The sequence below is a fragment of the Zingiber officinale genome, chromosome 6B (genome assembly GCF_018446385.1).
Source record: "Zingiber officinale cultivar Zhangliang chromosome 6B, Zo_v1.1, whole genome shotgun sequence".
Lineage (NCBI taxonomy): Eukaryota > Viridiplantae > Streptophyta > Magnoliopsida > Zingiberales > Zingiberaceae > Zingiber > Zingiber officinale.
This window is the reverse complement of record NC_055996.1, coordinates 10,559,165-10,569,972: the sequence shown is the minus strand read 5'-3', so window position 1 is coordinate 10,569,972 and position 10,808 is coordinate 10,559,165. Positions and strand designations below refer to the sequence as shown.

Below are 10,808 nucleotides of genomic sequence, written 5' to 3'. Positions count from 1 at the left end.
GATTAAGTTAGAAACAGATGATATGGACACGTTCAGCTTTTTAAAAAATTTAGATGTAAAATATTAAAACCAATAGTTTATCAACATAATAAAAATAATATAATTAGTTTAAATAATATTGGTGATAGCAGTCTCACAGAATGGAGAAACGAAATTTATAAAATGCCATGTCGAAAATAAGTACAACAAACAATTTGAAAATTATACGTACCATTTAATGCCTCGTTTAATGCATCAAAGAGATATCGGTCGCTAAATCAAAACATGCAAGAACACAATCAAAACAAATTAAAAAAAAAAACGAATAAAAAATGCACAAGGATATAATTTCTGCAGCGATCGTGAGCAAAACAACCGCAAATCCAATGGTGGGGCCCTCGGTTTGATAGCCATCAGCCAAATCTTAGCCGTTGATTGTTAATCTATCAAACGGCTAAAATTCCATCTGCCCAATCAGACAAGACTATAACAGGACCCTCTCGACCAAGCACATGATCGACGATAGGTTTGGGGGTCTTAAGTTCAGTCTTCATTACAGTTGATACGCAATTATAATTGCTCAAACTATGTCTCACCAACTCGACATAGCAGCTGATGAGCATTCGTGTCCATGGCAGCACGATGCGAAAAACAGACTCGTACTAAAGGAAATTGACACAAGAAATAAGCTGTTGAAGGATTCCATGGCTTGCTTCTTTACTATGCTCGCAGTCCCAAAGAGCTGAGGCACCAAAATCACATTGTCAGTGATGAGTCGAAGGATCAGATGCTGATCATAACATACCGAGTGAAAATAAAACACATAAAATTATATCTCCAGGATCAGCATTAAAACAATGGTGCATAAAGAAATAATTATTCCAATTTTGTACCATCATCAGCAATTGTATCAAAAATTATGTACAATAAAATTTAATAAAGCAAATAGAAAAACAGCCTTAGAGTTTGAAGAAGCAGCTGCTTTGAAAGGCATCCGATGATCAACTTCCATAACTATGAAGAAAAAGCGAGAAGGAAATAGGACAGGTCATGGTTTTTAAATTTCATTTTGTGTTGATTGGCAAGATTGAGATCCTTTGTCCTGCTTGCAGACCAGGATATGGGAAGTTCTAATACTCATGGAATGGGAGCAGATGAATCCTTCATTGAAAGTGTTTTTTCAATGATCGAAACTTTGACAGGAAACAAAATTTTAAAAGTTTCAATGTGATGATAAACCCTTATCACAGTTCTAAAAAGCCCCTGCTTAAGCTACATAATGAGGCGGCTAGGTAGATTTTAAAGGGAACCATATATATGATCAAATAGACATCTAAGTAGTTTTGCTTCATAGCACGTGGTGCATGAGCCATTTTTGGCATAGCCCAGGTTTCTTGCACAAATTGGGACATTCCAACAAATACTCTCTCGCTCACACTCTCAACTCTTTGAGTTGAACATTTATGTAATGTGGCAAAGGGTTCGATCCTTCCATCTACTGTTCAGAAACAAATGAATCATGCCATGAGATTATATCCATCACAACACAGGCAAAATCTTCAAATTTCCCTGCTAATGTCTCACACCATGCTTACTTGCAGCAAAACCCCAAGCAACCTAACAAACAGACTCCAGTGGGCAATTGTATGCTCACTATCATGCAATAAGATTGCATCCATTCCAACTCTAAATGAAAGGTATCCAAATTACTGACTAAAATGTAATCTTAACACAATAACTCAATTCGACAAACCATAACAGCAAAATCAACAGGTTTTCCATGAAGAGAGTATATGTTCAATGATCACAAGATATGTTGTACAAACATCGCCTGTGAAATGAAGATAATCCAAAATTTCACCACTATTAAGTCTCACAACATGCTTCCTAGCTTCCTGATAACTGTAAACAGTCAAACAATCAGATCTTCAGCAACTACATGTTAGCAATTGTGAGATCATTCATCAATACTTAAGCAAAATGTATTCAAATTTCAACATTAAAAAAAATTAGACCATGATTTCTAACACCCAACAAACCTAACCACCAAGCAAACATGAGCAATTGTATATTCACAATCACGAATTCAGAGTAGTTAACCACTGGAAGTAGGAAAGGTAATCTCATAAAAATGCTTGCTACTGCAAAATCTAACAACCAAACAAAAGTTCCCCATCTAGCAATTATATGCCCGCAGTCATGCAACAAGATGGCATCGACGCAGCTAAAGCGAAAATAGAAACCCTAGCGTGCGAACAAAGTGATTCCCCAATCGAGAAATAGAAAGGCGGAAAATACCAGAAGCGAAAGAGGGCGAGAGGGGAGGAATGCGGTCAGGCGAGATCCTGATCGTCGAAATCGTCCTCAAAGGAGTTGAAGAAGTCGACGTCGACGGGAGGCTGCTGGCGATCGAAGTCGGCGAGGATGTCGACGGGGTCGGAGTCATCAATCTCCATGCCGATAGACACGCCCGCCGCCTCCTCGATTTCCTCATCCTGCTGCTGGTTGTACAAGTACGACGACGCCGGCGGCTGCTTCATCGCTGCTGCTTCTTCCTTCACCGACACTCAGCTCGACCGGTCGACTTTAGGTCTACCCTTGCCATCTGAGGCCTTATATATAACACAAGGCAATCCACTGAACCACCACTGCACGGGTGTATTTAAACCGAGGCTGGACCACTTTTTCTGACCTAGGAGATGTGGTCATTTATATTTATGGTCGGATCGTGGCTTGATCCGATCATAAATGATTATGATTTCTTTTTAAGTTCATCGTCCCATCATATTATAATTGTTGTTCAGAGCGGATGGCCGGAGACTGTCCGGAGGATACCCTTGCTCAGCACTCAGTAATCTGGTCACTTATCCACCACCGGAGGCTGTCCGCTCCAAACAAACACTATAACCTGATGGGGATGATGAACCCAAAAAGAGATCGCAACAATTTACGACCGGATCGCGGCCACGATCCGGCCGAAAATACGAGTGACACATCCCTTGAACCACAAAAAAGTGGTTCAAGAGATTTGTGCTCATTTAAATCGAGCCCAGCTGGAGAGGAGATCCTCTGGACCGCTTTTTACGGTCCAGAGAATACTCCCTTTCCATGCATTGGTGGAGATGCATGGTCCTCACATATTTTATAAGTGGGGATCATGCATCCCCATCAATACATGCAAAGAGAGCGATCGCAAAAGTGGTTCAGAGGATCCGGCCTGACCCAGCCAAACAGTAAGGGCTCAAATTCAGGCTCAGTTTGCTATCCTTTAAATTCGAGCTCGGCTCAAGTTTGATTCAAACTTTAATTACGAATCTCTTAATGAATATGTTTGTGAACCTTTTAACGAATATATTCGCGAACCTCTTAACAAATATGTTCACAAGTTCATGAACTAAATACTATTTAGCTCGAGCTCAGCTCGATAATTTTTTTGAGCTCGAAATCAAGCTCAAATTCGGCTCATTAACTTATCGAATGAATTTTTTTTCGAATCGAGATCCGAATAACTCGCGAACAACTTGATTTATTTCCACCCAAATATTCAATTGCCCAAATCACCGCCCTACCTTTTCAAAATTAATAAATCGCCCTCCTTTTTGCTACAGTTTAACTGAATCAAACCAACTCGAGGAGGCGACTGCGAAATCACAGCCAAGTGAATGAGCTAACCATAAAATCGTAGTCATACGGTCGAGCTGATTATGAAATTATGTCCCATGTAATATCGATTGCTGCCAAGTTTACAGAGCTGGGTTTAAGCTCAATTAGATTCTTAATAAACAAGTTTATCCAAGCTTACTAAAAACATGAGCAAACTCGAACACAATCCAACTCGATTCAGCTCATTTATGCCCCTGCATTCTGTGAACCAAATGAATCAGAACATTGGGTGATATAACTATTGCTAAACACTGTCTAAATATTTTTTTAATCAAACAGGGCACCATTAGTAGATCTCTTACGGAAGAAAGAGGTAGAAGTGCTGAAATGTAAGAAAATATCCACCTTGTGCTATGCTAAACAAAGTGAAACACACTCCGGGTTTTTTTTCCCAACTCAAAGGGAACAGCATCGAGCAAGAGTCAAAGGTAAGCTTAAACAAGCCCCAGAAACTATGTATTTTGAGGTCTTTACCTCCAGTAAAGGTATTTCAGTCTATAGCATAATGAAGAACACAATCCAAATAAATGACTACAACAAGATTACTAGATAAGTTATGATTGATAGGAGTCCCCGGTTTGATCAGAAGAACAAATAAATGCCATCGAGTTGGAGAAGCAATGGGAGAAGTGTGTCCTATGACTTCTTGATTATGTAGCCAATAAGAGCACCGAGCAATCCCACCAACACAACAAGTGTAATGCTGAAGCCACCTTGGTGCATGCTGCATTCTTTCCTTAGTAAATCCTGTCATTATAGAAACATCATAGGAACGTTAGTATCTCGAGAAAAAAGTATGTGGTGATCAACGGGGAATAATGGGAAAATTCTATGTTGACATTTTGGCTGCGACCGGAGTGGTGGGTTTTTTTGAGGCTAAGCCATGCTAACACTAGACATGTTTTGCCATAGTTCAAAGCTTATCGAGACCAAGTAACATTTTCATCTTATAATTCTCTACCATTTAGCTTGTTTATAAAATGCCACTGTACCAATTTTACAGTCAATTGAATCAAATTTAGAGTAACAAATTATAAAAATGCACCAATTTTACAGTCATTTGTACTTTACTAATAGAAAACCAGTATTGCATAATTCATGAGAGTATTGATTCTAATAGCATTCTATAAAGATTCCTTAAAGTATGCTCTTAGGAATTCACATGTTTGCCCACAAATATATGTGGATTAAGCACTGACAGTTAAAATAGAGCCACATGACTAGAAAAAGATGAGCAACTATATGAATGACTACATCTCAGTTTCTTTGAATTCAACATCACTTTTCTTCTTTGCAGTTGTTGGTGTTCAATTTGGAGTTCACAGTCCTTAGTGTTTTACCTCTTTCCATGGCTGACAAACCAAATCAAAGGATAAGGCAAATAGAAATTTGCTGTCTTGGTTGGTTCGAAATGATACTGACTGAGACAGGCCTATCATGGTTGGCACAAGTAAAATAATGTTAATGTGATTTTCACAATAACATTTATCTATGTTGGCATGGTCTTGAAATTGGCCAAGTACTGGAATGATATGTTTCAGTACACAATCAAACTATACTAGGAATACCAATAACTTAATCTAGAATAACTTCCTACTGATGAGCACTTGAAATCACGGTTTTAGAGATCTAAATTTTTTATTGTTGTTTTCCTTATAATCACCTTAGAATTGATATATACAGCTGGAGAAATCTAGAAAAATATTCTAGGGATGTTCCGAGTAGACATCTAATACCCTTATTGATTGCATGAAAAATCATTAGATATACTCGTGTTGCATATCCATATCTAACTCGAAATAATATAGCTAATTTGACTTCTTGAATAATCTGTAAGAGGTATCTGAAAAGGTAAGGGAATACATGTTGGACAACCTTTCTGCACCAAACTGCTGCCACCTTAATCAAGTATGTGTATGTTTGGCTTGAGTTGCTCTCATCCACCACACAATAGACATCCTGTTGTATTTTAATTTTTTTTATTACAGACCACTAAATGAAGCTAAACTAATTAAACTTGTCCCATTTTATGTAGCTTCCAAACTTCATCTAGCATCAACAATAAATGTGCAATGCTTGGATCCCCTCACATATCTCTTCCCTAAAATAGGGAAGCCACCTTAAGTCCACCTTCTCCTCAGATAATGGCATTCACTAGCCTCTTCTCTTCCTGTTTTGTTGTTGGCTTTCTATCTAGCACTATCTTGCCTTCCTGATCCGAGAGCTCTCCTATTTGGCTGACATTTTTAGCTTACCTCTTTTCTGACATTATATGCTTATACCTTTGGAATATGTAGGTCGCTTTGAGTGGCAAAGCTTTCAGGCACTGAACGGATGTTCCAGTGTTAATGAGTGTTCTACTGAGAATATGAATTATCATCTTTGGATGGAGATAGTTTCTTGGAAATATCTAGATCAATAGATAGGCCTCCACTAATGAAGAATTCCAAATTTGGGCCCCTCTATTAAAAAATTCTCGATTCAGCCATTTTAAATTGAAGTTGTGCTAAAATTGATCTAGGTGGTACCAATACCCAAAGCATATTAAATTGTGATAATGATAACATAAAATGAGGGAAAACGGTCATGAAACTATTTCACCAGACAACTTGGTAAAAAGCAACTTGTAAGAAGGGGTAGTTCAATTCTTCGACGCAGTGGATTGCGAGAGAGTCTCTCATTCGGATATTGTCAAATACAGAAGCCCTAATTCAGTGCAATGAATTTGGGTATACAATGAACTTTGAAATGGAAGCATATGAAGAAAACCTATAACAGAAATAATAAAGAATCAAAGGTTGCAGTCACCAGACTAGTCCCCCATATTTTCATTGTGACTTAAATGATAATCTGCAGAATTAAAGCCAAATAACACACTTAAAAGAGTAAAATGCATTTGCATGCAGAAAACTGCATACCAGTTCTTGTCTGAGTTTCTGGTTATATTGAATGGCAGAATTTTTTTCTTCAGTCAATTTTGAGATCATAGCCAATGTCTGCATGTGGCAAACAAAGATAAGCTATTGTCATACAACTCTACTAGATAAAATAAAAGAAAAAAACATGTCTAGGGGTTTTACTAATAATAGCATATGAAATAAGAATGTCAAGAGAACTAAATCCAAAACTATTTTATTTCATAGATAAAAGTGTTTACATTTGGTGGTCAAAGCACTTAAACATAAAAATGTAGGCTCCCAACATGTATTACTATCAAGCCATCAACAAGCTAACCATTTATGCATTGAACTAGACACATTGTCAGATAAACTCACAATGGACATAAGAGATTTGGGAAGCCCAGTCAAACAAAAGTAAATCATAACTGAGAAGCCATGTGTTTGACACTAAATCTATGAAAAACCTAAACTTAGTTCTAACCTTGGATGTCAAGTAAATTGATGCACATCTTTAGTCTTGTTATGTAATCATTAAACAATAAGATTCACTTAACCAGACACGATGCTGAAATGATAGAGACTAACTCAAAGAAGTAGATGAGCATCAAGATGCAACCATGCCATGGATCAAACAACTAAGTGATTCAGAGGACACTGAATCTGTAAAATCATAAGAATTTGCACTGCTAGACCTGATACTCCTCAACATTACATTTTAGAAATAATAAAAAAGATAATAATTCAGGGCCAAGGAAAATTCAGGTTACTTCTTTTTTAAAAGTCAAATTTGTTCATTTTTTATGTGGCTCATTATTAGAAGCCAGTTTTGAGGAGCTTTGTGTTAAAGAATAACAAATCAGAAAAGATCGGCCAAAAAGGACTGGATGAGGCAACAGAAAGTTCGAGATTTTTAAATTTTATCAAGTCACTTATTTTTTTTCTCGTTTTTTATATTAACAAATCACTTGTAAACCTCTATGCAACATGGTATCTGATTGTATTTGGCAATTTATATTGTTCTAATATTAGCTTAGTTTCTATCAGTTTGATGCCAAAACATATAAAAGCAAAGGGAGAAAGAAATTACCTCTGATGACTTCTCCTTTGGGGGTTCATGTGATCTAGTTTCCTGAAATTTGTGTAGGAACCAAATAAACTAAGCAACATATAAAACACTTTGAGTATGCATCATTAAGGTTCTATTTAGAATTTACATCCTCGGAAAGGAGAGGAGAGGAGAGGAGGGAACAGATTTGATCTCCTCCGACCTTGTTTACAAGCACAAAGAAAGTGGAGAGGAAAGCTAGGTGGAATAGATAAAAATACCCTAAGTACCTAATATTATTATGTAAAGTTGAAAAGGAATAAATTTGTCATTTCTCTCATCCACCTTTTCTCTTCTTCTCCCTTCAAAATTAGGGGACGAATTTGGCGCCAAAAAATGGCTCTGCCTCAGAGTACTACTCACTCCATCCTCTGCTCAAATCACACAGGTAAACAGCAAGCAGAGAGTGACTCCGCATGCTACTCTCCTCTCCCACCGAGTAAACAGGCCCTAAAGAAAGAAACATTTGTGCTAATGCAGTTCAGTTATGGACTGGTATCATTGTACTTACTGAATCATGTTGAAAACTTTGAGCCCCATTTTCAAATGTTGATGACCTTGGTGAAGATCCTTCTTCTGCTTCCTCAGGCACAGGCGAGGGTGGACTAGAAAGAACATAAACTACCCGCAACTTGAACTCCTCTACAACCTTACCAGGTTCTTTATTGAACTGACAATTTGAATTTATAATCAATTCTAGTTACTGTCCTAAAATAAAGATACACACAAAAGATATACATTTATATGGCAATGAACTACCATTTCAGGGGTTACATCCTTGGTTTCTGCACCATGCTCCGTGATAACACTCTGAAGTAGGAACTTATCTTTGCATTGCATGTCAGGTGGGGCTTCCTTTTGAGCTTGCATTGTGACTAAAGCATCGAGCATGAAGGATATAAGCAGTAGTAAGATTGAATGATGAAAACAATGAAAGTTTATCTAACATTCCCAACCAAATCAAGAATTAAGGGGTACCTGTGACATCACAGGTTGCCCTAGGTAAGACAATCCCTGTGTTGGGGCGAACACAATATTTCTTTGGATTGGTTGTTTTAACCTATAATGCAGGACAAAAACAATGATCAATATCTATCAACATATCCTTCTCTTGTTTTTGGCACTTTACCAATTCAAGCCCCTGCACTCATTAATGATTAAACCATGCTCCTCGTGCTATTTTTTACCATACATGCCCCAACTTAATTTTTTTCAATATTGATATTGGTTTTGAAACGACAAATTGATTTGAGAATCAGCAGCGTAATTTTTAAAGAAAAGTTAGATTATCTTGAGCACCCATGAATCTAAATTGGGATCACACCTCAATTTGTGCATGAAGTTATGGACTTAAACCCATAAATTGATTTGCAAATCTACTTGCATGATGAAAAAATAGACAATGCCCACTAATCTTGTTTACAAATGATACAGTTCGACTAGATATTACATGTGGTGAAGAAATAAATGTATGGTGATTCATATACATGAATGTAACAACCGAAGCATATAATGGCTTTAGCATGACCAATAAATGATTTATATTGAGATGACAATTTTTTGTGGTTAACAAAAAACTCAAACAATTAGATTTGAATGAATATCATATTACAAGTTAATAGTTTTTCACCATGCAAGTAGATTTGAAATCAACTTGCAAAGTCAAGACCCTAGTTTAAGGAACTTAAGCTGTGAGAGACCCCAAATTGAGGATATTAAATTAGAAGGTGCTGAAAAATTAGTTATTTTTTCCAAATGCCACATGCAAGCTGATTTGCAGAGCAACTTGCCAGACTAAGATGAAAAAGATCCTACTTTGACCATCTTAGGTTGGAAGACGATCAAAAAAATTATTTTGTTATCCATAAATCATGAGTTTGAGAGGGAAGTTGAAAATCAAGAATAATCTTGTTAAAACAAACTGGATCATGATATGGTGAAGAACCAACAAGATTTACACAAAACCAGGAGCGCGTTAAAACACTCATTTTCTGATTGTGCACAAAGGAGGTGAGGCAGATATAATAATGCAATAAATGGAGAAAATAAATTTGATAAAATGCTTTTCTTTTACCAAGCATGTAGAAATGCCATAGATGTAATAATGCAATAAAAAGGAGAAAAGAAATACCTTAAAGGCAACATACTGATCTGTCTTGTTAATTAGTTGCAGGGAACATGAGCTCTGCTTCTTCAACTCAACTGCTCGATCCACAACCAGCAAAAAATTTGTTAGCAAACTAACTGAATTCTTTGCGATCAAACAGTCCACCCAAGAAGCCAAACAAAACAATCCACAATCATCATGCACGATCATCAAAAAAGAGGACTTTCGAGGATCAAATGCGAACCATTAAGCAAGTTTAAGATCGAACGCGACTCCAACCTCACACCGTCCAGAAAGAAAGCCAAACCGCGTAAAACACACAGAAAACATGGATCTATCGATCGAGGAGGAGAAAAGGGAAATGTAGGACTTACAAACGAACTTGAGCTCCTTAGGCTCGATTTCCAGGAACCCTCCTTCGCTCATTTTTCCTCACACCTTCAGATCTACTTTACGACGGATCTGGAAAATTTTCTCCACCTCTGCTTACGATTCGTTGCCTCCTTACAAATTGAATGTGTAGAACCAGGAGATTGGTACAACGAAGGGATCTCAGAGAGGAAAAGTTCGATTTTGGAGGAGCGCAGATCCCTCTCGCCCTCTCACTCTCTTCCTCAGTCGCAGTCCTAATAATAGTCGCTCTCTTATCTCCTCCAACAATTCTCACGACGAAAACACCCCGGGCTGGCGGAGGTGGTGGGTGATTAAATCGCTTTTTACCCCTATGGACGAAAATACCCCTAAGGGCGGATTTTAATTGTCCTACATTGATAATATCATTTGTATCAGGGTGATTTATAAAAGTGTTCCGTAATGTTTACTTCATATTTTTTTAAAAGAATCACAGTATCTCCACCGCTTAGGTAAAATTAATTATTATTCTAAATTTTATATTTATTGTTAAAAAAAATACCATTTACGTCGAATTCCCTTATAATTCTCTAAATTTAAGTTTATACTACAGTTTGAATCATAGTTTGTAGAATCACGATTCTACGCAGAATCGATTTAGGATAAGAATCGGATCGGTCAGGATCGGATCGTAGAATCATAC

At 37.3% G+C, this 10,808-nt stretch overlaps 1 protein-coding gene and 1 long non-coding RNA gene across 2 annotated transcripts; both read right to left on the bottom strand.

The window, feature by feature from the left end:
* Nucleotides 1–342: 342 nt before the first annotated feature.
* On the bottom strand, nt 343–2,609 carry LOC121991944. The gene is made up of 2 exons (XR_006114777.1): nt 2,278–2,609; nt 343–721 (listed from the first exon to the last, which is right to left on the bottom strand). It is a non-coding gene; the product is annotated as an uncharacterized LOC121991944 (long non-coding RNA).
* Nucleotides 2,610–4,071: 1,462 nt separating this feature from the next.
* LOC121991943 (vesicle-associated protein 1-3-like) lies at nt 4,072–10,429 on the bottom strand. Its single transcript, XM_042546030.1, has 8 exons — nt 10,129–10,429; nt 9,779–9,849; nt 8,626–8,707; nt 8,407–8,522; nt 8,159–8,317; nt 7,630–7,671; nt 6,561–6,638; nt 4,072–4,389 (listed from the first exon to the last, which is right to left on the bottom strand). Exons 1-8 carry the CDS (start codon nt 10,178–10,180, stop codon nt 4,279–4,281), a joined length of 711 nt encoding a protein of 236 aa, XP_042401964.1. The 5' UTR covers nt 10,181–10,429; the 3' UTR covers nt 4,072–4,278.
* Nucleotides 10,430–10,808: the final 379 nt, after the last annotated feature.

Coding starts and splice junctions, on each gene's coding strand:
- LOC121991943 (XM_042546030.1), bottom strand. CDS start 10,180: ATGAGCGAAGGAGGGTTCCTGGAAATCGAGCCTAAGGAGCTCAAGTTC. Junction 6,639..7,629: donor CAAAGGAGAAGTCATCAGAG/GTAATTTCTTTC, acceptor TGCCACATGCAG/ACATTGGCTATGATCTCAAA. Junction 4,390..6,560: donor AGAAACTCAGACAAGAACTG/GTATGCAGTTTT, acceptor CTATAATGACAG/GATTTACTAAGGAAAGAATG.